Source organism: Meles meles, chromosome 1 (genome assembly GCF_922984935.1).
Source record: "Meles meles chromosome 1, mMelMel3.1 paternal haplotype, whole genome shotgun sequence".
In the NCBI taxonomy this organism is placed as follows: domain Eukaryota; kingdom Metazoa; phylum Chordata; class Mammalia; order Carnivora; family Mustelidae; genus Meles; species Meles meles.
The window spans coordinates 29407038-29434464 of NC_060066.1; the positions used below are offsets into that span (position 1 = coordinate 29407038).

Genomic DNA, 27427 nt, shown 5'->3' on the forward strand with positions numbered 1-27427 from the left:
AAAATACTAATTCAAAGGGATACATGCACCCCAATTAGCAGCATTATCAACGATAGCCAAATTATGGAAAGAGCCCAAGTGTCCATCAACTGATGAATGAATAAAGAAGATCACGTATATATAAAAGACACAAAAAAGAATGAAATCTTGCCATTTGTGATGACATGGATGGAGACAAAGAGTACTAAGCTATGCAAAGTAAGTCAGTCAGAGAAAGAAAAATACCATGTGATTTCACTCATATGTGGAATTTAAGAGACAAATGAACAAAGGGGGTAGGGCAATGTGAGAAGCAAACCAAGAAACAGACCTATAGAAAACAACTGACGGTTACCAGAGAGGAGGTCGGGGGACGTGTTAAATAAGTGATGGGGATTAAAGAGCGCACTTGTTGTGATGAGCACTGGGTGTGGTATGGAAGTGCTGAATTGTAGTATCGTACACCTGCAGCCAATATTACACTGTATGTTAACTAATCGGAGTTTAAATAAAAACTTGGAAGAAAAAAATAAAATACATCCAGTTTACTGTATGTAATTATACTCCAGTAAATCAATTAGAATTTAAAATTTAAGAAAAAACCTTGAAAAAAGTAATGAAAATTTAAAAAAGAAATTACTGAGGATTCAAAATCTCAAACCTTCACATTTGATAGCAATGAAATACACAAAAGTAACATGTTGTATTTGCATGTCAACTATCACAATATCATAAACTACAACATATAAAGCGATTTTATGCCCTTATTTTAATATTTGAAACATGTATATTTAAAATTTCAGAAAACATATATGATATTTAAAAATCTTACTGCCTAGGTTTTATTTTTTTTTAAAGAATTTATTTATTTATTTGACAGAGAGAGAGATCACAAGTAGGCAGAGAGGCAGGCAGAGAGAGAGGGGGAAGCAGGCTCCCCGCCGAGGAGAGAGCCCGATGCGGGGCTCGATCCCAGGACCCTGAGATCATGACCTGAGCTGAAGGCAGAGGCTTAAACCACTGAGCCACCCAGGCGCCCCACTGTCTAGGTTTTAATATTTATGCAGATGACCAGCAAGGATCCACAGGGATAGGAAAGATATTGTATAAATGTTACACTTGAGGGCACCTGGGTGGCTCAGTCAGTTCAGCCGCTGCTTTTGGCTCAGGTCATGATCCTAGGGTCCTGGGATCGAGTCCCACATCAGGCTCTCTGCTCAGCAGGGAGCCTGCTTCCCTGTCTCTCTCTGCCTGCCTCTCTGCCTACTTGTGATCTGTCTGTCTGTCAAATAAATAAATAGAATCTTAAAAAAAAAATGTTACACTTGATCTTAGCCAAAATGCCGAGAAGAGATATATATTATATAAATGTTAGATGAAATTACTTTATATTAATTTCTTCTCTTGAAATCACATTTTTGCAGACTCATGGGCAGATTCCTTAAAAGTAGAAAGTACCTAAGCAGAAAGTTATATCAGAAAAAATATGTGTCCAGTTGCCTGAGCAACACAGAGTCCTTTGCTCAAGGTAGAGAAGGTCATTATGACTGAGTGGGAAGACCCCCACTATTACATTCATCCTCCATTCCTTTTTGAGCTGCACAGCTCCTTACTTTGAAAAGATCTAGATACATAAAAATGATACATAACCAGAGAACCAAGCCCTATTCACATTTGTAAAAAATAGAACACATCAATTAATGCTCTTTTCAAGGCCAATATCATTGGTAATTCCTGATGATGTCCAGATAACTCACAATAAATGAAAAGGGGATGAGAAAGTATCCCCAAATACTTTAAATTTTCTCCTAACTAACAAACCCATTGAGAATTAACAACAGTTCAAGAAGGGCATTTAAAAGTTTGTTAAATAAAGGGTATGTGTGTCTCAACGTGTGGCGAGGAATTTGTGGAAGGTAGCCAAGTTGTTACCAGACAATGCTTTTTTTTTTTTAAAAAGATTTTATTTATTTATTTGACAGACAGAGATCACAAGTAGGCAGAAAGGGAGGCAGAAAGGGGGAAGCTGAGCTGAGCAAAGAGCCCGATGCGGGTCTTGATCCCAGAACTCTGAGATCATGACCTGAGCCGAAGGCAGAGGCCTAACCCACTGAGCCACCCAGGCACCCTCAGACAATGCTTTCTGATGATGACCTCAGAGCCCAAGTCAAGGTCATGTCAGGCCCTCACTGGAAGGTCCCAGTGGGAAAAGTATCACTCCCTGGAACCAAATGCCCACATGAAAATACACAGTCTTAACTTAAGACATTAACTGAAAAAAGACATTATTCGTTTTAAAAATTATTAAATAAAAGCCAGGATTTGTTCTTATAACACAATATATTACAAGTCATAAAAGATACCTCCAATGAGAACTCTGACAGGGAAATCTGTCTGATCAAAGAACCGTCCACTTATCGTTAGCACAGTGCCACCTTGAATGCTTCCTCGTGAAGGGGAAATCATAGTGACCTCTGCAGAGAGGGAGGAGAAGCACATTAAGTAACATGTTATGAATATTACACATCAACCTGAATGCTTAATCTTTATGAATTTTCCAAATTACCTAGTCTTAACACATAGCACAGCATAGGTAGTGGATTGACCAAATGAATGAACTGGGTGTTTCAATTCTGTCTCTGATGCAATTCTGCAAAGAGGAGAGTTAACACGGCTTTCACAGAGCCTTACAGCTCAGGGGAACCAGGTTTTAGTGGTGACAGGTACTAAAGAGACACTGGTATGGAGGACACAGGAATTAAGAAAACTCTGGGCTGAGGACAGATGTTTGATTCCAAAAGAAAATACAGGACGGCAGGAGAACAGCCTCTTCTCTTTTCCCCTATGCTCTTAAAGAACAAATCTTTCTTCTCTTTCTGGACCAACATTTTATACTTTCCTCGTATAGTAATACATTAACTATGACTGGAAGCCTTCTGGTTTCATATATAAAAGTTTTAGATATATTAGTAAAATAGCCCCGGGCATGATATATGGTAGATTCTTATTAAAATTTATTCTTATTACTTCTATCTATCAAAGGTCTATGTATTTTTACACACGGCTTTTATATTGAATAGAAAAAGCCAGGATATATCCTATTTGATTGATTCCAAGACACTTCTTTTCACATTTGAACATCTTTGAATCTGAATGTGCCACTCCATCACTCCTGACCCAGAATGAAGTGCAATTCTTCCAGGAGGATTTATGTTTGCTTCCCACACTCTCCTAGGAGTCTACCAACCTTAGATCTCTGTAAGTTAAAATAAATAATAATCTACTTGAGTATTCTTTTGGACCACACTGAGACTATAAATCTGCAAGAGCACTGCCTTGTAGTTTAAATTGACAGTGGAGATATTTTTTTCCCTCCCACCACCAACGGCCCAAGTGGAGACATGCAAGTTTCCCTTCTGTCTCTTTTAGAGTGATGAGCTGGTTTCTCAATCAGCCTTATATTAAAAATATAGTTTTCTGGGTCCTAGCTTAATGTCAGAGCTTCCTATTAGACCCTCCATTGTATGTGTTTCTCCTTTCCTAGCAGTACATAAAATAATATACTATGCCTTAAGTCCTTATTGTCATTGATGATGAAATAAGGTACACACATCTCTCTGTCTCATTCTTTTTCTTTCTCTCCCTGTCATACATACATATATACACACACACATAGAGTGAGAGGGTTCACATACCTGCATATGTTTGAAACATTGAAATTTTATTTAGAGAAGAAACAAAATATGCCATTTTTTGTGGGAAACTCCTGTGTAAAAAAAAAAAGTAAAAATCCTTACTTTAAAAATGAACTTTATTTCAGGAAAATGTTATTTTTTTTTTTTTAGTGGTATAAATTATATTTGAAAGGAGTTGGACAAAACATTTTGGGGATGTTCTACATCTTGATACAGTTACTGGTTACACAAATATACAAGTATACAAGTACATCAAATACATCAAATATTCATTGGTCAGAGCTTACTGAACTGCACACTTAAATTACAATGTTATTATATGCAAACTATACCTCAATAAAGAATTCCTATTAGAGAAAAAAAAAAACAGGATCCCCTTTCCTGAAGGCGTTTGTGTTAACCACCCTCCTCTCTTATAACCCACTTAGCATCAGAATAACTAACATTACTGAACACTTAAATATCATGCAGTTTTAAGCTTTTAACCTAAGATTTTTTAAGCTTTTAATTTATTATATTATTTTATCCTTATATTAAACCCATGAGATAGGTACAGCTCAGAGAATCTATTTATCTTACTCAAGATCACAAAGAGAGTAAGTGGCAGAAACAGAATTTGAAGGCAGGCAGTTGGAGTCCTGAACCCTGGCTCCTCACCTGTGTCTTACACAGTTTTTTCCTGCCATAAATCTGCATGAGAGCACGATGAATGAAAGCAGGTTAACAATAATCCACCAGAGTTAAATCACCCTCAATAAATACAGAACCTATTCATATTTTTTGATGGATATAGACGTACACTTCACAGCCTGGAGAGCAAAGAAGGGAAGGAATCTGACCCTGGAAATTAAATACTGTTTCCTTAATTATCTCAATGAAATTCATAATAGAGAAGTTAAGAAATTCAAATGTTAAGACTCAAAGTCCATTCATTATATTTATAACATACTGCACTGGAATCTAAAAGGATAATGCAGATCTTGTGGTTGAGACCAACAGTAAATTCCTGTAAATTGAACCCAGCACTATAATATGCATTTGCAAGATTAAGAGTCTCTGGAAATCCTGCATGCTAAATTAGTTACTTAAGAAGTTCATACTGGATTTATATTGGTACGTTACAAGCCCTTCAGTTGATTTCTCAGAGATCTGAAATGAGGCCAGCTCCAGCAATATTGTCTGTGGTCAGATTCTGCATCTGAAAAATTAACCCTGCTTCTCAAGGTGGTGGGAAAATTGCCTCCTGAAATAAAATTTGAATGTAATTTATTTGGCATGACACTGAGGTGATTTTCACTAATTCATTGATAATGACTAGGCATTTCTCAATTAAGGCAGCCTCATCTGAACCTTATCAGTTTGTAACAGCTGTTGTTTGAACTTGGGGTAATAGAGGAGAGAAGGTTAGCTATTAAAAGAAATACAGAATGGGAGCCACAATGGCCTTTAATTGGTTCATTTGATATTCAGGAATGCGCCTGAAATTTGTATAATATTGAATTTTTTAATTTAAAGAATGATTTAACACTTTTTAAAAATGCCATGTAATCATGAAACTAGGCTTTTAGGTAGTAAATGCCATATTTTTAACAGTTATCTCAAATTCCTAAGATTGTTTTATATAGAAACACAGTTTCCTCAGTTCTAAGACATTAATACAAAGGAACAGCCACTGGCTTTAAGAAAAAGAATTATAAGTCAAGATCACAGAATCAACTATTTTAAGCTGTATTTTCACCTATATTATGTGCAAGTTTGCTGGCTTTTTAAAAATGGAAAGTTTCATGGCATGTGAATGCAACACATTGATTTATATATACTTATCAATCACATTCAAGCTTGATCGCTCAAACCTATTTTTGGATAATTATTTCTTTGAGAAGTATATGATGGATTTGGTAATTAGTACCTTTCATACAGACTCAGAACTAAGAATTCATCTTTTTCACCTGAAGAAGAATGACAATGAGAGCAATAAAAATAAAAAGTATATGTAGTTCAGGAAATCATTTAAAACTCAATAACTATTGCTTCTAACATGATTTTCTAATATTTTCAACAAAATCCCTATTGCCTTATTTGTATCAAGTTGTATGCGTGTAGGTCAGGTCCTTGCAGAAAATAACTGGTAAATCATGAGACTCTAAGTCATTTGCCTCACGTAAATCACAAAGGTGAATCTTAATAACCATTTACATACCATCCACAATGGTTTGCCCTTGAGTTATAATATTCTTCATGGTTTTTTGGTCCAGTCTACATTGGTCTATAAGAAAGTGTGCAACCCAGTCATCATTTTGTTACAACCTATTGCCTCTAGGTGTCTGGAACCAGAAGATCCTCAAATACAATGATAATGGATTTGGGCTCACCACCCCCAATTGAAGCTGCATGCACGCAGGGACCAAGTATCATCCTTCTCTTACAGTCCGTGAGCATTAACCAGGAATAACATCTACTTTGACTGTAATATTACCATTCTTCTCAATCTTTTTAATCTTTTTCAATCTTTTCTAATCATTTATCTCTCTTCAGAAACAAACACACAAAATCCACAGACATATCCTATCATTGATCTATGACAGATATATTAGTACCGGATGGCTAAATATTGTGATTTATTTGGATTTCTATTACTCAGCTCATTTTCTCATGGGGACACACGATCACATTTTTGGGCAGAATAATTCATTTAGGTTTGGAGCATCTCAGTCCTGCCCAGGAAAAGCCATTGGTATGCCCCAGTTACTATGACAGCCAACAAATACCGCCCATACATTCGCAAATGCACAGAAAAGGGCGGCAATCCTACCATGCTTAAAGAATCCTGTGTCAGGATGTTAAGTAGTAAGGAGATGTGGTGCTATGGCTGAGATCCTCTGATGTGGGAAACAGAGGCAGAAGAAGAGTTACTAAATTTCTTTCCTATCTAGAGCCCACTGACAAGTCCTTGAAACAGGCAGAGTGACATTCCTCTAGGCACTCAACTCCCTCCACCTTAATATTTTGCTAAGAGCAAAAATCAATCCTAGCCTGACCACCCCTCACCCCCAACCAGGATCCTGTGGGTCTACTTTAACATATAAAAATTGCTTTGGAAACTTTCTTTATCTCTAAACCCTCCAAGATATGTGCTGGCAATCATTCCTAAGCGTATGGCCCACTGATATATATATCTGAAGGGTCTCATGACTAAGGTTTTATTAGATGGTAATAAATGACTTTTTCCCAGCAACAGCTAGCCCCTCAAGGTCCTGCAAACCTTGCTTCCAAAATTCCTTAGAGACTTATGCTATTCCTCACCCCCTCCCAACTTGCAAGTATGTAATGGACCACTCCTCACAACCCCGGGGTAGCAGCTCTTTCTACCCATGGGTCCTGTCCCCGTGATCTAATAAACCACCATTTTGCACCAAAGATGTCTCAAGAATTCTTTCTTGGTCATCGGCTCTGGACCTCACCCCACCGAACCTCACTTATATTCTAAAGCTTCATCACCTTGGCAGAGCCCTGGAATGCAATGCTCAGGGTCTGGAGCTCGGCTGTGTGTGTTCACACACCTGTGCTTCTTCCAACTAGCTGAATATCCACGGGCAAATTATTCAACTTTCCTGAATCTGACTTTTCCCAGTGTGAGACACAGGGGGGGATGATAACACTCAATTTTATAGGATCTTTGGGAGTCTTCGACCAGACAATATACATAAAGTGCTTAGCACCATGCCTCCCACGAAATGTTCTGTAATATGATTATCTATGATAGGAGGTTTGCAACATGTGTTGAGATTTGCATATTCTGGTATTTCTTAAACATATGGTAATCTCTCTTAGTGAAATTAGGATGTAGGGTATCTGGAACTGAGTTCTAGCTTTATTAAAAAATTGTGAATAGAAATTATTAACATACGGTGCTAAGATGGACAATTGTGAGCTGTAACTACTATTTTTCATCACTCCATATGTCTTGATACTTTAAATGAACACTTTCATCAGGTATTAACCATGGGGTTTAATTTATTCTTACATTAGTTCAAATCAAAACTAAACTATTTAGTTATCAAAAGAATGACAATTAAGTTAGAAGAGCTGTAAGACTATGGACATTGGGGAGGGGAGGCGAACCATAAGAGACTATGGACTCTGAAAAACAACCTGAGGGTTTTGAAGGGTCAGGGGTGGGAGGTTGGGGCAACCTGAGGGTTTTGAAGGGTCAAGGGTGGGAGGTTGGGGGAACAGGTGGTGGGTAATGGGGAGGGCACGTTTTGCATGGAGCACTGGGTGTTGTGCAAAAAGAATGAATACTGTTACGCTGAAAAAATAAATAAAATGGGAAAAAAAAAAAAGAACCCTTTCAATATCACAATCAAAGACTGATTTGTTGTTTAGGTAATGCTAAAGTTCCCAACAGATGAAAGGCTGTGTCTGAAGCACAAAGTAGATAAAGGGAGTGATAGACCCCTTAAATGTTCATTTGGGGGAAGGAAGTGATTAGTTTTTTTTTGTTTTGTTTTTTTAAGATTTTATTTATTTAATTGACAGAGAGAGAGATCACAAGTAGGCAGAGAGGCAGGCAGAGAGAGAGGAGGAAGCAGGCTCCCCGCGGAGCAGAGAGCCCGATGCGGGGCTCGATCACAGGACCCTGAGATCATGACCTGAGCCGAAGGCAGCGGCTTAATCCACTGAGCCACCCAGGTGCCCCGGAAGTGATTAGTTTTTTAATCTCTGGATCTATAGCACAAAGTAAACATATACTTTTATTTTATTTACCCAGTTGAATCCATTATGGAAATTATTATTTACAAAATGACCTACCTTCCATAATCACTATCCAAGATGAAGCTGACATTGTGATGACCTGGAATTAATTAAATACACAATTAATTAAATTCCCAATCACAGGAGAACAAGAACTATGTATTATAAATCTGATTTAAAAGCAAAGAAACTTAAAATTAAAACTGTAATTATACAACCATTTATTAATCCTTAAAGCCATGACAATGAACTATCTGAAACAAGCATCAGGCATTTTAAAATACACATACTAAGATGTCTCAAGGCTATTAACTAGAAAAACTTGATGAAATATAATAATGAATGAAGAATGATAAAAATGACATATACATAACCATCTGCCCTCAAATTTCTTTCATTCTTTCAACAGCTACTTAATCGGAGGAGACACTCTGCTGGGGGGTTGGGCCATGCAGGGTGAGCACTCAGATTGCTCTGTTCCTAACTGAGCATGGGTGGGGGCGGGGGCAGCGATTCAGTCAGTCAAGAGCAGTAACAGAACTAAAAACCGTGATAAAGCTATCAAAGAAAGGAGAGTGAACTTGGAGAGTGGAAGGCAGGGCATCAGGGAAGGCTTTTTCGACGACATGATATTTTCTTTAAAATTCTCGGGATGGGAGGCTTGCAAAGGCTCTGAGACAAAATAAAATGGAGTCCATTCTAGAACTAAAAGATTATGATGGATGCTAGCTAAACCTATTGCGGGAATCCTTTCACAATATACGTAAATGAAGCCATCATGTTATATGACTTAAACTCATACAATGATGTATGTCAACATAAAACTGGGGGAAAAAAAAGGACTATAAGGTCTAAGTGCCTGGAGTACAAGGCAAGGGGGAAGAAACAGCATAAAATTAAGGCTACAGGGAAAACAGCTAAATTAGTAAATGGAATTTTCTGGGTGACAGAAGAATAAAAAGAAAAAAGAAAAAAGAGAAGAAAAGAAATTTGAAGAAGCTTATCTTAAATGTAAACGTTAGGAAAAAGTAATTTATACATGCTTACATGAAACTGAAAAGAAGCCAAGGTAAAGAGGAAATGTTAATTTTAAAGAAAGGGATAAAGCTGCAGGGGAGGTCTAAGAGCGTACAAAACAAGGCAACAGAGTCAGGCATTTCTGAGAATTGCGAAGAATGGTGATCAACATTTACCAATGTAAGTTCCAGTCGTCTTACAAACCATAGAACCCATGTCTCCATTGGGACGATCTAATTTTAGACCGTACCTAATAAAATAAATATGTTAATTTTAAAGTTTATATTGACACTACAGTTCTAAAATACTGTTTCCCTTCTTAGGTATTTATAACAAAGATGCATTTATTGGCAAATAAATAAATAAATAAAATAAAATTAATTACTGTTTCCCTTAAAAGCACTGTACGGACTTTGAATATGTATCAGGCTAGAAACTGTCTCTACAGCAAAAATTACTGTGAAATGAAATATTTCCCAGTCTCAGTTGGAGATACTTGCATAAAGCTTCCTTTTACAATTAAATATTTTGTAGTTAATTTGGCTATCACCATTGTTATTCTTCTTAGATAGTTTTAAATCCTACCAAGTGAAACAATTATTTGATAAAGATATTTCTCAAAATATCTCAAAACATAATAATCTAAATAATAGTTCTTATTGTATTCTACTGAAGACAATAGGGGATATCAGGTTACATCTAACTAGATAAATGATTACTAATTTACTGTATAAAACGTTTTAATTTATATTGTATTTTAAAGGATTCGGCTATACAGTATTGCTAAACATTACTACTTAAACTGGTATGTTTATATCTTCTATTTATTTTCTAAAGAAAATTATTTGAGTGACTTACAAATTATCAGACTGTGGTATGAGAAGCTCACAGGGCATTCCTCCAACATAAACTCTGTATAAATATTTTATTGGAAAAGATGAAGTTATGTTTAGTAAATCATTTCAAAATACTTTCTTCCCACCAAGTTCACTAACACCTTATATTTTTCTCTCAATCACTTATTATTATCTATCACGCATTCATTCAACAAACACCTATTTTATTACCTATTATGTTGCAGTCTCTGCTGTAGATACTGGCACACATCAGGGAAGAAAACAAAATCCTGCCCTTGTGGGACTGACATTCTAACGGGGGTGGGGGGAGGGAGAGACCTGATAATAGGCATGATAATCATAGGATATTTGGTGTGTTAGAAAGTGATGATACCACAGGAAGAGACAACGTGGAAATCGCTAATGGGGACCCTTCCGCTTGCAGATCAATTAACTCAAATACAAAACAGAGTTTTGTGTTTTGTAACACACAGTGAGTTTCAAACTATAGGCAGGAATTAAAGGAGGGCCATAGCCAAGCCCCACGGAGTAATTAGGATGAAGAGAGCAACTAATATCCTCAGTGCCTTTGAAACAGAAATCTGAAGCTGAGAAGAGGCAGGATAGGGCTGCAGAGAAATACTGGTTTGCACTTCCCCAGCGGACCAGGTCAGCTACTGCTTTAGGGATATTAGAACCTGATGCCATTGAAAGCTTGCAGGTGGGACCCACAGGCCCTGTACTCCTCGCCACACTCAGAATAAACCACCCGGCTTCTGTGCCAACAAATCCCAGATTCAAAGTAACTGCAGATACAAACCTGAACTCCTAAAAAGTAAAGACTTCCATTTGCGGAGAACTTTAAATGTTTTAATAAACGTGTATGCACAAATCCTTTCATTTATTATTACATTAGGTTTGTGATGCAAGTACACTGAATTATTGCACCCATTGTAGAGATTTACGGATTCATAGCCTCCTTCTAAACTCCCGCTTTTTTGCACCTAAATAATAAATTTAGCAGCTAACAATGGCACTTACTGTGTTTAATCCTTACAACCATCTTACCCTTCCATTCTATAGATGAAAAACTGAGGCAAGAAGCTTAAGTTGCTTATTCAAGCCTACAGCCAGTAAGGAATAGAGCAGGAATTCAAACCCAGACAGCTGGGCTACAGCGGTGCTCTTACCCACACCCTGTAAGCCCTGCAGTGGTCTGGGTTTGCCTATCAATGACAATACTACACTATTTCACTATATATATGTGTGTGTGTCTGGCCAAATATATATATATATATATATTGGTCTAAAAGGTAAGATAAGAAAAACAAAATATATATATATATTTTATATATTTGGTATATTTTATATACCATATATATGTATTTTGTTGTTCTTATCTTTTAGACCAAAATATCCTTAGTGGGCACCAAACCCTTTGGTATTTGCATGTCCTCTATAATTTGTACCTGATCTCGGTTTGAAGATGAGGCTGAATTGAGAAGACTTGTGAGAAGCAGAAGCAGCTTGAACACTCTGGGGTCCTGACTTCCTGCCCAGTACATGGCCCCTTGCTCCCTGTTAATGGGATTCAGGCCCAGTGAAATGCCTGAAATGCCTAATGTCACAATTGAGATGGCAGAAATGGGATAGACACAGTTCTAAGGCCTTCGCCTCTCACATTAATAGGTGTGTGAAAGTTTTTGTGCATTTATATATAGTATCTTGGGGTTTCAGAATACATGGGCTAGGTAACCTGAACTCTAAGGTCCCTGCTGACTTCAATTCTTGACTTCATAAAATAATTTCTATGCATTCCTTTGTACTGAACAGAAGTAAATTTCAGTTACAGTGGGGGGTGGGGTGGGGGGGAGAAATGTCCTTAAAGATTAAGCTTCCTATTTCTTAGCATTATTATAGCAAAGGATGACTTAGAAAACCCCATCTAAGAATTGGAATATAAACCATTCATAACATTCAACTATATGGAGGCAAACAAAATCTTTATTTATGCTAACACTTGTTTCTCTATTTAGTACTTACTGTATGTAAGGAACCAATATGAACATTTCCACAGTATTACAGATGCATAGAAATGTGATTTAATTGAGTGCTACTTCATAGAATGCCACCTAAATTACCTTGATTTCATTTAGTAAAACCTTCCAAATTACTTGGTTTACAAAATTATATATGTGTATGTGTGTTTACATATACATATATATCACCTTTTTAGTAGTTAAAAATGTTTCTCTAATTGTTGTATTAACTGTTAGCTAATTTATCTATTTATCTATTTTACACCTGTATTTAATATGCATGGAGCCTTCTGAAAGCTGATTCTGTACTTCCTTCTATGGGGAAAGAACTCAGCTATCAGTCTTTCAAGACAGCACTCAGAAAACCACACCTATGCTACAGAAAGATTAGTGACCAAGCTAGCTTCCAATCCAAAATGTGGACAATTATTTTTTGGTATGAGGTAACTAGCCAATGTTACCGTCTAATCCATAGCTGGTAAATGGAGAGACCAGTGTTCAAACCCAAGGCTGTTAATAAGTTACTGACCATTTTTGGTTTCAGCACTCTCCCACACACCACTACAGTAGAAGAGAAAGGACCAAACTGCATGTCAGGAGATTCTGGTTCTCAGATCCTGACTAAGCTAGGGACCTCCAGGCTACACAGTTACATATATATGCAAAACGAGGCAGATTAGTAACAAAGTTATTCAGTAATAAAGTTCTATAACCAACTCAGTTACTATTGGGCTTGTCTCCACGTGCCTTCTATTAAAATCTATCACAGAAAACAAAAGAATTATGCCAGACCAAAAAAGAAAGGCATATTGACCACTGCTTCCATGTCAATGAATCATCTAATAGTCTCTCCTTTTCTTCCTATAATGTGTCTGAAAATATGCTAATTAATCCCCTCACATTGTAGTGATGTTTAGTATCATTGGGCCCATTGTTTGTGGAATACCATACCCCATCTGAGTGATAAGAATTTGTTTCCACAACAAAAATTTACCTCAAAATCCTAACATTTTTCCCATTTGAGCTTAATGCAGTATTACTTCCATAGACATCAGTGAAGATTCTGCCTTGGATAGTTATTAGTGTGCCTAAAACAAACAAAAAGTTCTGTGTAAGATTACCTACCCATACAGCCATACACTTAATACCAAAACATTAGAGGTATTCCCAATGAAACCAGGATCCAGACACGTATATGCCATATTCATCACTATTATTTAACACTTTGCTGAACATTCTAACAAACACAATAAAACATGAGGATGTATAGTATTAAAGCAATATTTATAAGTATTTGTAAATTAAAGAAGTTTTTCATGGAAAACAATGAATTATTCAATAAATATTGCTTGGGTCATGAATGATATATTTGAAAAAACAAATAAGATCTCACTTTACTTTATACCCAAAAAGTGAATAAAAGTTAAATATAAAAATAAAACCATAAAAACTCTTGCAATTAAGTATAAATTTATATAATACTTATATAATTGGGATGGTATGGTCTTCTATAGCATAAAAATGAAGGAAGAAAAAACAATAATTAAAATCTATAGATTAATTTAATTTAAAAAATTAAAAATGTCTGAATGACAGATAAATCCATTAATAAAATTTAAAAGCAAAGTTAAAAATATAAGTTAAAAATATATTTCCAACATATACGACATACAAATCATTAATATCTTTAAAATATAAAGAATTCTTATAACTTAATATGAAAAAAATTGACTAGCATTAAATTAAAACCAAGGAGATGAACAAGTAATTATAAAAGAAGAAATACAAAGGGTCAATAAATATATATAAATAAGTAAATTTAATTGTATAATTAAGAATTAAAAATTAAGAATTAGAAAAGTTAGAAATAAGCTTCTACATTTTTCATATAAATGCCTGAAAAAATTAGTTCCTAAAATTGTCAACGTTACAGAAAAGGGCATTTTCACATATTCCTTTTGGGATTGTAAACTGCTATAATTATAATTATAATGAAGTGGAAGCCAGCTAAATGTCTAATAGGGGGATAGTAAAATACTTTATAGCAGATTCAGATATAACCACTGAAAATCATTTTTTGAAATAATATTGGGAGTTACTGTAAATCAGAAATATGTTATTTATAAATTATCAGATATACTAATTTTATATATTAAAAATTAAATTAATGACCACAAACCAAAAAAGATATTATATCAGCTGTCATATAACAGACCTGGAGTTCCAGATAAAGGTGTGATGCTCATTATCGTTGGGGTTCTGAAACTTTTTGCCTGTAAAATAATACTGTCAATAAGCTAATATCTTTGGTTCTTATATTATTTACATTTAAATAATTCTATAATATAACTGTCAAAATATCTCTTTTTACATATAAAAATAAAGTTTAGAATATGATTATTCTGCTTGTTCAAGATCTTTTCCTTATCCACTAAAAACTCTCTGTCAGTGTTTTTAGTTCAGAACTTTAATAGTCAGCCTTCCTTTGTTATCAGCATTGTCAAACCCTAGTGATAAGGCTCTCTGGTAGCAGGAATTTGAGGGAATAAAATTACAGAAGGCCTTTTATTTAAGCCTATGAAGAAAAAATAACAAAGCACATTGCAAAACAGAAACAAAACCTGGAAAAAGTCCATCAAAGTAAGCTTTAGTAATGAAGATAATGATAATTTTCTAGAACAACGCAGGTAAAATTCTTAAGAATTGTGACACCAAATGGGAACGGGGAGAGAGGAGAATCCCAGAGAGCCCACAAGGGTGATGGAAACTCTAATACTTTTGATAGACAGACAGAATTTTTAAAAATACATAGGATGGTCCTTAGAAGAAATGTGTTATTGTAAATATCTACATATAGGATAACTACATTTTGAATGACTTCAATGCTAAGTGCAGTCATATTTTATCTCATTGCATTAGAAATTATAAAGAAAGGAAAAAGAGTTATGGTCCTATTAAAATGAAAGTGAGTGCCATGAAGATAAGAAAAGGAAAATTAAATTCAGAGTAGAAATGGAGAAAGAGAAAAAATAGTGTGAGCAAGAAAAAAATTTAATGTATAAAAGTTTAAGTTAGTAATAAAATTAATTTAAAGAGGGAAACAAATAAGAAATGATAAAAGAGATTCTGCTGCCACAGAAGATGATTAAAACTGAGTGAAGTTATCATTCGCTACATGTTAGTATATTTTTTAATATGGAAATAGATAACAATCTGTAAAATTAAGAAATAAAAGCCCCGTTTGGCAAGAAAGCAAGCACAAGACCGATCATCCAAAAGTTAAAGAGGAGATCCTATATACATTGAAGGTGCATTCCCAGCTCTTGACGCGACCTCTGCAGGTATTACTTTCTGTAATAGGAACCCCATCCACACTGACTCTCACAGTGTAGGAATCTTCCGGCATTGCTCTGCAAAGCAAATGAAGAACATGTAAGGAATGCAATGACCCTTTTATTTAATGTATACTCTTAAGGAAAAATACTGCCCCAGACTACAAGTCATTTTGAAAAAAAAAAAAAGTGTCTAAAATTCTAATTGATGTACAGCTAAATTCCATTCTATATTATTAGAATTCTAAATGATAAGAGTTTCATTCTAAATTATGGAGGATCTCCATCCTGAACTCTGTACTGCAGAGTCTAACATTATGGACAGCGGGCAAATGCTTATTCTAAGTGCACTGGTGCTTACTGAAAAGGAAAACAAATACAATAACAAAGGTAGGAAGAACCACTTAAAACAGTAACACATCACCTTGGAACAGTCATGTTATGCTTTTTTTTTTTTTAAATTCTGATCAAATTTCTCTGTAAGAGAGCTTTTGCTGCTGAAATAGCCAATAAGCTTGATAAAGATGAAATCCCCTGGAATATGTGCTATCTGTTTTATTATTAAAAGTTACCATTTAAAATGATTAATTTTTCCCATAAGTTGTTAATAACAAACATCATTCTGGACTGATAGTAAAGAACTTGAAATGTCACTATACAAAATGATCATCTTTAATCTTAATGAATATGTCAAGATTTTGAAGGAAATTAATCAAACTGGACAGGAAAGCATAATTTTGATATTTGAGGAGCATCATTACAATTTAATAGTAGCCATTTGTCTTCTGAAATAGATCAATAATGATAAGACAATAGCTCTAATAACCTGGAAAAGGATATGGAGTTTATTTTATTGTGCCAATACAGGGAAAGAGCATTACAAATGAATGAAATAAAGCTATAAGATAGTCTAAACATCATGAAACAAAAAATAGCTGATCATCAGAAAATATAATAGCCAGAGTATATTAAAAACTATATAATACTAATATGTGTATGATAAAAATTCTCTTATTAAACATACTATAAAACATACCTAGTATAGCATGTAATTTGAGTTGAATGACTTGAATCTTTCTCTACATCACAAGAAATCGATTGGAAAGAAGAAACTAATTGCACACTGTTTCCCAACTCCACATTATCAACTCCATAGTTAAACTGGTTTGCTTGAGCAAAACCTGGAAAAGTAAAAACACTGAATTATTATTAAAAGAATTCTCTTTTCAAAGATCTAACCATTGTCATTGGGTACTGAATCATCAATAAATAATAAGGAATATTAGTAAGTAAGTAAGTTAGCAGTTAACCTATTTTATATTTATCCCTATGATTGTAATCCTTTTGGAAGCATAAAAATTCACCTTCAATTCATTTATTCACAAAAGTAATGTTCGAGAACCTATTATTTGCCAGGCACAGAATTAAATAGCTTATATTCCAGAGGTAGGGTGTGAAGGACTGGAGAAAATACTCTCCTCCCTCCCCATCAGAACCTATGTCTGCTGAGGATAACTACTATGAAAAAAAGGAGGCCAGATGGACTGAAAAGAGAGATGAGGAGAACAGTATAAGAGATGGGATCTTTCCCTTGAGTTCCTATAAAGCAAAATCTGAGGTGAGGACTTGCAAGCCTATGGTTTATTTGAGTGGTGACTCCTTTGGGGCAAAAGAGAGTAAGACCTAAAGAAAGACAACCTGGGCGGTGAGCACAGCTGGAGCACAACCTTGCTGGAAACTTCCAAGGAAAATAGGGCCTGCCTCTCAGAATCAAAGAATCAAACCTTTCTTCATAAAATCCTGTCCAGGGGGTTAACTGAGGGTTCTCCAGGGGAAATAGCTTCTCCTGCACTTTCAGGCTGCACATATGTCATCCCTACACCATAGGGGTTCCAATGTCCCAAGTCACTGCATCAGTGAAGCCCTGGGATGGTAGACAAAGACGTGCTATGGGAACAGAAGGCAAGAGCTACGAGCACAGACTGGGTCACAGTCTTTGGGGGACTATCTGTCATGGCTGTGGCTAGAATTCGAGTTGAGAACAAGAGACTGTGAAGCTGAGTATAAAAGGCTTCTCTTACAGGCAATTGACTGCGCCATATGGACATGTTCTGGCCCCACATTTTAAAGACTATTTATTTATTTATTTATTTATTTATCTATTTATTTGACAGAGAGAGAGATCACAAGTAGGCAGAGAGGCAGGCAGAGAGAGAGGGGGAAGCAGGCTCCCTGCCGAGCAAAGAGCCCGATGTAGGGCTCGATCCCAGGACTCTGGGATCTGACCTGAGCTGAAGGCAGAGGCTTTAACCCACTGAGCCACCCAGGCACCCCCTGGCCCCACATTTTAAATATAATCCAGTTTCAAGTCTCCAAGGTGGTAACCAGCCAAAAGCTCTGCTAAAAATTTAATACAAGAGTTAGTGGAACAAGATACAACTGGTCCTGAGGCTATAATGAAGAGTCACTGTAGCCCCTCTTTACCGCCCATTGTAGACTTTCTTTGCCTTAGCCAGCACTTAAGCTGAGGGAGCGACACTAGCCTTCATCCTGAAGGTCTGGGCCCTTGGTTGTTGCTTTACCCTTGTTAGGTTGTGGTTGCTACAATTGCCTATTCACAGTCACCACTGGACATGGAAGCCAAGAGATGCCCCCATGAATACCCTGAATTTCAGACATATCCCTCCCTATCTCTATGAGGTAAAGCAACCCTCTCTCTTCATGATCATCAGAACTGATTATCTCTGGTAGGCTACTAATTATGTTTGATGAATTCAAACTGATCAGTTCATAGTGGTAGTTCCCATTCACTGGAAGCCATATAGGGATCCCTGGCCAAAGCATTCTCTCAGACCCCAAATCCAGCAGAATTTAAAACAGCAAGGCAGAAAGCACATATGCAGATCACTGGGAGTGATAATGAGCGAAAGAAACCATTCCTTTCCAGCTCCATGTGCTCTGTCTGCCAGGACACAGGAGCATGTATCTGCCATGGGATGAAGGCATATGGCATATGATGGAGGCCAGCATCCTATCCCACAGGATGCTGTTCCCAAGCTGGGATCTTAGGCTTCCCTCTTATAGACCATTCCAGCATTCTACTAGGCCACGTGTTTCAGAGTAACACAGGTTTTGTGGCCGTGTGCCCATAATCACAACTTTTTCATGTAAAAATGTGTTTCTTGTTCTGAGGCACTATTTTATAGACTCTCCTGGCAGTAACTCAGTCTCTGTTCTTTCCATGAGGGATGTGGAGTAATGCAGTCTATTTGTCCCTAAGCAACTGGTATACTTCTTGGGGAATGGTCCCTCCTGAGGGCTCAGTGTTGATCAGGTCAGGTATCAACAACTGCAGTGGGTAGCAGTGAGTCGCCACTCAAATAAACCATATGCTTGCAAGTCCTCACCTCAGATTTTGCTTTAAAGGAACTCAAGGGAAAGATCCTTTCCTTGGAGAAAGGAAGTCCATGGTGTTAACCTGCACAGCGTTCACCCCGTGGTCCCTCTGTTCCTGAGCCCATTGTACAAGCTCTGAGGTAGCCAAAGAGAGAAGCCCCTGAATGAGTCATTCAATCAACCTGGTGTTTCTGTTTCCTCTGTGGGGGATCCTCTCTTGCAGGAATTAACTTGAGACATAGATCTGCACGGTTTGTGCTCATACCATGTGCTCATACCACCTTCACGTGCCTCTTTTCAGGACTTTCTCGTTTCTGATTTCCCAACCCTATTCCTGGGATAGAGGAGGCATGTGACATAAATGGTCAAGGAAACGTTCTGGAAGGAGTAAGCCTGGAGAATACCTATGGCAAGTGCATTTTAGATAGAGGGAACATGCTCTTCCGGGCCCAGTGGTGGGAGCATGTTTTTGGATTCAAGAATTAGCAAGCATGGTTGGAGAAATATGTGTGAGGAGAGTGGTAGGAGATGAGACCAAAAATTGAAGGCATTCAGATTATTTTTATGAGTTAGAGAGCACTGGAGGCTTCCCAAACAGAGGCATGGCATGGTGTGACTTACACTTGCCAAGAGTCACTAGCTGCTGCTCTGAGAGTATAGACAAGGAGCAGCAGTGAAGATGCTGTTTCAGTGAGCGATGGATACATGATTGGCATGGGGTCAAGAGAAGATTGGAGGATAACCAGTGAAAGGAACAAATACTGGTCCCTTTTGGGGGCATTTTACTATCAATGGAAGCAGAGGCATGGGTGGAAGGTAGAAGGGGTGTAGAGCAAAAAAGCCTGATGATTTTGCTCTTGCTTTTTTTCAGGTTGGTGAAATAGCAGTGTGTTTGCATGCTAATGGGTGTGATTCAACAGAACCAGAGAAACAGATGATGTGAAACAGAGCACAAATTATTTTTTAATTGATGAAAATAATTTTAATCTTACTATAAATACCTGATAATTCAAAACTAGATTTGGAAGTAGTTAAATATCCATTATGTAATTTTATGCCACATAAAAGTATTTTATATTGCTAGAACAACATTCAATTTCAAAATAAACCCAAGAAATAAAATCCATGGTTAAGATTAATTGGATACTATTCTATTGATTAAACCCTATAACTAAATATTCTCCTAATAAAAATGTTAAAAAGATACTTAATAGTATTCTAATATGCAGAGTAAACCTATGAAGTTGTCTATGTTAAAATATTTTCTAGAATAAAGTTAGTAAAGAAACAATTTTTGCCTTGATCACTTCAAAATCTAAAATTCCTAAATTATGAGTTCTAAAAGCATGTGCGTTTTTAAATGTTACTTTTCTCTAAATACTGCAAGTGCTTAACAGTAAAACACCACTATTGCTAAATTGATGACTAACAATATTTTTGAAGTTATGAAATTTTTCCTTTGCATCCAGGTTATCAATATAAATTCATGTTATTTGAATTTCAGCACTTAATTACCTACAGTCCACATTGTTCCATAGTACAATAATAAACTTAAAATCAGTAAGCCAGAAAAAATGTTAAATTCAGAGATGTAGATTTAACTCTAAATTCAATGTATATATATTATTTATATTAGAAAAAATAAATATTGTCAAGTAGTTTTGCAGTATGTTTCAGAAAACAATCACTCCTACCTTATAGGCTCATATTAAATAACCTTTATTAGCTGAAGTGGCTGAATTGGGGTCAGTAGACATCTGTGGTGTGACTGCTTTTTAAATTATTGAACATTTTCAGCGTTCTAAAAAGGCCCATTAAAAACATGAATATTGCCTAGTTTAAGGACTTCACGGCGCCAGATGTTCACCAAATGCCAACGCCCCTAAAACTCTAGCTCTCATAAAGCTGCTTCTTTGGGATGGTGCTCTTTAAAGGAACCCTAACGTCCTGGATTCGCATCCCACTCCTGCACATCCTTGCTGTATAACTTCAGGCACTCAAATTTTAGAGATGAACTCTCTCATTTTTATCTTCTCATCAGAAAAACGACCAGGGGGCACCTGTGTGGGTCATTTGGTTGAGCGTCTGCCTTCAGTTCAGGTCATGATCCCAGGGTCCTGGGATTGAGTCCCTGCTCAGCACTCCCCCTGCTTGTGCTCTCTCTCACTATCTCTCTCTCTCTCTCAAATAAAATAAAATAAGATAAAATAAAATGGAAAATGACCATAATCACCTACTTATTGGATTGTCAGGAAGACGAAATGAGGAGTATATATAGTGCATAACATAGTGCTTGGCTCCTATGTTAAGAGCTCGGTTGATATTTCCTCTTATTATTGGTCACAAAAATCCTGAAATTTAAGTTCAGTGTTAATATCCCTTTTTAAAAATAACACAGAACTAATAAGTGTTATGGGTAGGATTTGAATTCAGGTTGGCGATGTCAACCTGGCGCCTGTGATATTTGGAGATAAACAATATTTAAAAATAGACATTATAGGGGTGCCTGGGTGGCTCAGTGGGTTAAGGCCTCTGCCTTCAGCTCGGGTCATGATCCCAGGGTTCTGGAATCGAGCCCCGCATCGGGCTCTCTGCTTGGCTGGAGGTCTGCTTCCTCCTCTCTCTCTCTCTCTCTTTCTGCCTACTTGTGATCTCTGTCTGTCAAATAAATAAATAAATAATTTAACAAAAAATAGACATTATAAAGCTATTAGCAATTTCCCTATATAAGTTCCTCCAGACCCATGTTCTTAGCGCTTCTCTTATCCATGATAGGTACAAAAAGTAAGCAGAAACTCAACAAAGGGTAGGGATTTTAATAAACACCACTTCATCCTCTAAGCTTAAACCGTAACCAAACAGAGCTCATCTAATATAGGCTAAAGTACAAATATAAGCATCAATTTGACATGTGAAAGACACTTGCATTGGATCTGAAGTTTTGATTCTAGGACAGCAGTTATTGCTAAAATGGAATTTTGAAAAGATATAGGAAAACACAGAAAAGCAAGTTACTTGTAAACCTGCCCTTTCCTTTTGCCAACTAGTGCTTATCTTTGGTGTTCATGTTGAGTTTGAAATAAACAGAGGGCTGCTGGCAACTAACTAAAGTATGGAAAGTTTTACTTGTGGGGTGGTTCAGGATGTGATACATGTATTTATTTTCCTCTTAGGCACATGTCACAAAATTGATACGGTAACACAGATCTGTATTTCAGCATTCCTGAGACAAATACAATTGAAAAAAATTAAACCAACAAAAGATGATATTGTTTTTGGCTTTGTTTTAATGCCATATATATTTTTAATGTCACATACATATATTTAATGTCATATATGTCATACATATTTTTACATACTTATGTCCAGTATATAGACCTATCTCCCTGAAGTAAAAACATGAGCCAAATCAATAGGATTTGTAAATACTCTCATTACAAATATTGCTTAAAAAAAACTACAGAAATATTTCTGATTTGTTAGCTAATTCCAAAGAGTTCAAAAGCCACACAAAGGAATCACCTCCAAAAAGAATTTCTAAATAAAAGTTTAATTCTAAATAAAAATTTGGGTATAAAGAGGATAGCTCTGGAAGTACTCCAAGGGACAAAGATTACAGGAAGTGTTGGGTGTACCCTGGATACAGAAAAGGTTGAGGCTTTCAGATGGAAATTCCTGGCATATTGATGTATTTTTTTTCTTTTGCAGAAAAACTGGAGACATGACTTGCCAGGCACGCAAACCTGGTTCTCCTGATAGCAGCCTGGGCTGCTATCATGGAAAATGTGTGTTGTTGAAGCCGGCGGTCACCATATACCACATGGGGCTGTTTGGATTTCTCTAGTTAAAAAAATGCAGGGGTGAGAGAGTACAAACTAACTCGAAGAATTGTAACAGCAAAACAATGAAAAGGAGAAGTACAGTGTGGTAAGGATGATTCCTAAAGAATGAAACCGAACCTATAACATAAATGCAGGATAATGAAAAAAATAAAACAAAATAATAAAAATAAAATGACTCTAATTTATGAAACAGATAGTATCTTTGGGTACCTTAGATACATCATCATTTTCAATTGTCACAACAGCCCCAACAGGTAGGAATCAATACCCCACTTTACTGATGAGGAAGCTAAGGCTTAGGGAAGTAACGTGCCCCAGCATAGAGTGGGAAGGGGCAAGGACAGGACCGGACCAAAGTCCCTGGGTTTCTTAAAACATTATAAAAACTATATAATTCAATACTTCAGTTAGACAAAAGTATATGCAATAGGGAAATATCTGGGGGATAAAGCCAAAAGTAAAATTCTACTCCTTCCATCTTATTGATTTTTTTCCAGTAAAGGGAACTATTAAGAAAGCAATTGAGAAATATAGGTAGAAAGTTAGAAAAACTCCTGAACTAATAATCGAAATGATAATACTCCTCATTAAATCAGTCCTCTTAGATGGAGACACAATTATTTCCATGATTATGGAAATAAAGTGCTCAAAACACTTTACTTGGGCATCATAACTGTAAAATTATGTCTCTTTGGCTCCTGAAGCACAGCCTTTAGAACAAACTAACGCACTAGCAAATTTTGGTCTGTAAAAGTGAATATGACATGTGGAAATGGAAAACTCATGTAGATACACCAAAATACTAACAGTAGTTCTTTCTAGAGAGTGGAATCTCAGAGAACTCACTTTCTAAGTCAAATATTTCTTTAACATTTAATTTTTTCATCTTGACTTTTATAAAAATAAAACATTTTTACAATCCTATGGGACCAACACTTAAGTAATCATCTGGCAGTTACAGTTCCATGTAGAAAATGTTCTTGTGTGATTAATAAATTAGCTCTGCATGCAGTTGTAAACATGAAGTATGGGTCAGAGACAGCACTGATGTCTCTGATGATGTGAATACAGTTCCTCCAAATAAATTTTGTTCAAGTAGCACATTCCTGGAGTTTTGGAGGTCTGGTGTGTTTTACAAATTCATTACCTTGCTCTATACACATTCTATATATATCATGAGCCCTGAAAACCTATATAAAATAGTATTAGATTCAGCTTCTGAGAAAGACAGGTGCTAACACATTTTTAGTCACCTACAGTATATGGTTAAGGCAAGAAGAGGGAAGTCAAATCACGGCGGGGATGCAGGTACCTGCCATTCCAATAGGATTTGACTATTCTGTGATGCTCTGTGAAGAGCATTCAGAAATTGAGATGGACGGGAAAACTGGAAATTCACCATGACACCAGTGACACAGGATACACTGTGACTCAGAGAGTCCACGAAAGAGCAAAGGTTAGAGTTAAATTCATAAGGAGGTTCTTCCAAAATGCCTTAAGAATAGAATGTTTTGGTGTGTATTTATAACTAAGGGCCATCTGGGTCTGTGTACTTAAACTCAAGCCATGGCTCCTGGATCTGAAGGAGTTTAGATCTCCAGACAGGAAGAAATAGCTGAGTGGTTGTCTTGTTTTGTTTTAATTGGGGCATTTCTCTCACGGCTTTTAGAACTCTGTTAAAAACCTAATAGCTTTCAGGGGCGCCTGGGTGGCTCAGTGGGTTAAGCCTCTGTCTTCGGCTCAGGTCATGATCTCAGATTCCTGGCATTGACCGCACATCAGGCTCTCTGCTCAGCAGGGAGACTGCTTTTGCCTCTTTCTCTGCCTGCCTCTCTGCCTACTTGTGATCTCTCTTTCTGTCAAATAAATAAATAAAATTAAAAAAAAAATACCTCAACCTTGACCAAAAAAAAAAAAAAAGAAGAAAGAAAGAAAAGAAAAAGCAACCATACCTTCTCCTTTGATAGTCAGTCTTGTTGCTCCATTTATGCTGCCATATTTAGGAATTATTTCTGTGACTTTGGGAATTATTTTAGAGCCATCTGAAAGATATGAAAACACAGAAAAGATAACAGCATCAAGTACTGCAAGCATCAAATCTGGTACCATGTCTTACGATGTTATAAGAAAAACATCCTGGAGGTGACAGGACTGAAAGTAAATACGCCCATATTTGACTTGGGGGTCTACTACTAACCACCGACTTGACAGGGAAATAAGTCATTCACTTAATTAATACTCATTGGCTGTATGCAAAGCACTGCCTGAGGTGCCACAAAGGGTGGTAATAACCCAGGGTCATTTTCGCCATTCGTAATGATCATATTATAAAACATTTATTAAACCCTTAATTTCATATAGCGCTCCACTCACTGCAGATCTGTAACTACAGCTGGCGGCCCACACAGCAGCAGACAACACTGGAGAAATAACACCGTGGAGAACTAAGTCATTCATCAGGAAAGCACATAAGAAATGCAAAGAATAAATGAAAATGAAGAGAAAAGTCCAGGCACAAAAATCTAATGGTGCATTTTAAGAAGAAATTGTTTTCTGTGATGGAGTAAGACTTCAGGAAAGATCATTTCTGGGATCTTTTTAGCCTCCTGATTATAGTAAGTTCTTACTTTAATGGTTACCAATTCATTCACTGAACGGTGTAAGTGTCCTGGGGATATAAAAATGTGTTAACAGTCTCAACCTCCCAAAAGCTTAGCTTAGACAGTACAGCGTGACAAGAAAGCAGAGGGGTCATGGGTGACCAAGAAGGGGCACTTCAACTACACTGCTCATGTCCTGCTGACTTCTAGAAGGGTTGTCCCTGCTGCATCTTGGAGGGCAAATATGAGCAGCTAGACTGGACCAACTATGGGAGAGAGAAAAAAAAGTTCTAGAAAGAGGGAGGTAGGTGCCTATGCAAAATACAGGGGTAAGCAAGCTGCTTCTCTGGAGAACTCTAAGTATGCTTTTTTTTTTTTAAGATTTTATTTATTTATTTGACGGAGAGAGAGATCACAAGTAGGCAGAGAGGCAGGCAGAGAGAGAGGAGGAAGCAGGCTCCCCGCGGAGCAGAGAGGCCGATGCAGGGCTCGATCCCAGGACCCTGAGATCGTGACCTGAGCCGAAGGCAGCAGCTTAATCCACTGAGCCACCCAGGCGCCCCTTTAAGTATGCTTTTAAACAACTCAAAGATACACAGTGGCTAAAAGGGTTCATTTTCCACTTCAACTGTACAAATCTGTATTATTAGATCCAGTAACAATTCTCAAAATTGGAAAAATTGAAGTGGACAAAAAGAAAACCTATAGAAATTACTGTTTCAAGTCGATGTATGAGAAAGGGTTAAAGAAATTATAATCATACAGTTCATTCCTGCCCGCAAAAAGTTTAGCATGGACTTCAAATGTCACGGGTCTGACTTTGCCAAGAGCTCCAAGGCTGATTCTGCTTCAGGCACATTCATAACCTCCAGCAGCCCACAGCCAAGAGCAGGAAACTCCAGCGAGGGCTCTGGATCCTATCTCCAAGACGGTGCTGCTCTCCACCTATCTCAGGTTCATCCTCCCTTATCTCCACAGACAACTCCAATTTCTTATCTTATCAGGCTCTTCCAACCCTCTCCCGGGTATTACTTTGAAGGCAGAGGGCAGCTGCCCCTTAAAGTGACTGACACCAGCCACAGACACCCATTCCTGTCCTACTTGGGGACATTGCACTCCCTTTGGTGGGGGAAAGGCACCCAAGAAGAGAAGAGAGAGGACTCAGATTGCATCCCCTACCTCCACCCCCAGCCAAGTTTCAGAGTCTTTTTCCAATTGAGCCCCTTGTGGGTAGGGGCGGTGCGGTTCCATAATTCAAGGAGTAACTCTTATGACTTAAGAGCAATCCCTCTCTCCTCTCTTCTCTTCTCCTCCTCTTCTCCTCTTCTGTGTGTGTCTGTCTGCCTGCCTGTCTGTCCCTTAGGCCTGCCTTGCAGGTCCCAGGTCCCAGGTCCCCAGGATGGCCGTGCCCATGACCCGCAGCCTTGGCGCAGGGCTGGCGCCCGGCAGTCCCTCCTCTCCCGCGGCCCCGGGAGCCAGGGTTGCGTCTGCACGGACTTCTGCTTGCCTCCCTGGCGCCCCGGATGAATTACCTTCGCGGGGATCCGCGGAGCATAGGAGCAGCCCCCAGAGGCCCCAGGTTCCCAAGAGCCACAGGTGTCCCATCGCCGCGTCCTTCGCGCAGAGTCTGCACGCGCCGCTCACTCCCAGCCGCCGCCAGCGCCGAGCTCCGCTCCCGGACCGGGACTCGCTAGCGCACGCGACTCTTCCCACGCGCGCAGGCGGATTCCGCCACCCGGGGCCCGCCCCGCCCCGGCCTGTCCCGCGGCAGCTCTGCGACGTGCTGGCAGAGACACCCACCCCAGCCCTGGAGAACCGAACTGGCTCCGACCGGTCTGTGGTCGTCAGACATCCACACTCAGATCTGGGTGCCGACGTCTCAAGGCTGTCCCGGTGAGGGTATTGTCTCCACTCCTTTTGGTAAGAGGGATCAATG

The 27427-nt window shown here is 37.8% G+C and overlaps 1 protein-coding gene across 1 annotated transcript in view; it reads right to left on the minus strand.

Moving 5' to 3' along the window:
- Positions 1-27150, minus strand: part of PKHD1L1 (PKHD1 like 1) — a 161888-nt gene extending 134738 nt beyond the window's left edge. Inside the window, exons 1-11 of the mRNA XM_046015318.1 lie at positions 27024-27150; positions 24844-24933; positions 16690-16834; positions 15623-15731; positions 14537-14594; positions 13316-13409; positions 10305-10358; positions 9623-9696; positions 8487-8529; positions 3675-3745; positions 2343-2453 (exon numbers count right to left, since the gene is read on the minus strand). Of these exons, the coding sequence (XP_045871274.1) occupies positions 2343-2453; positions 3675-3745; positions 8487-8529; positions 9623-9696; positions 10305-10358; positions 13316-13409; positions 14537-14594; positions 15623-15731; positions 16690-16834; positions 24844-24933; positions 27024-27096 (922 nt within the window). The 5' untranslated portion in view covers positions 27097-27150. The remainder of the gene's footprint in view (positions 1-2342; positions 2454-3674; positions 3746-8486; positions 8530-9622; positions 9697-10304; positions 10359-13315; positions 13410-14536; positions 14595-15622; positions 15732-16689; positions 16835-24843; positions 24934-27023) is intronic.
- Between the last annotated feature and the right edge of the window lie 277 nt (positions 27151-27427).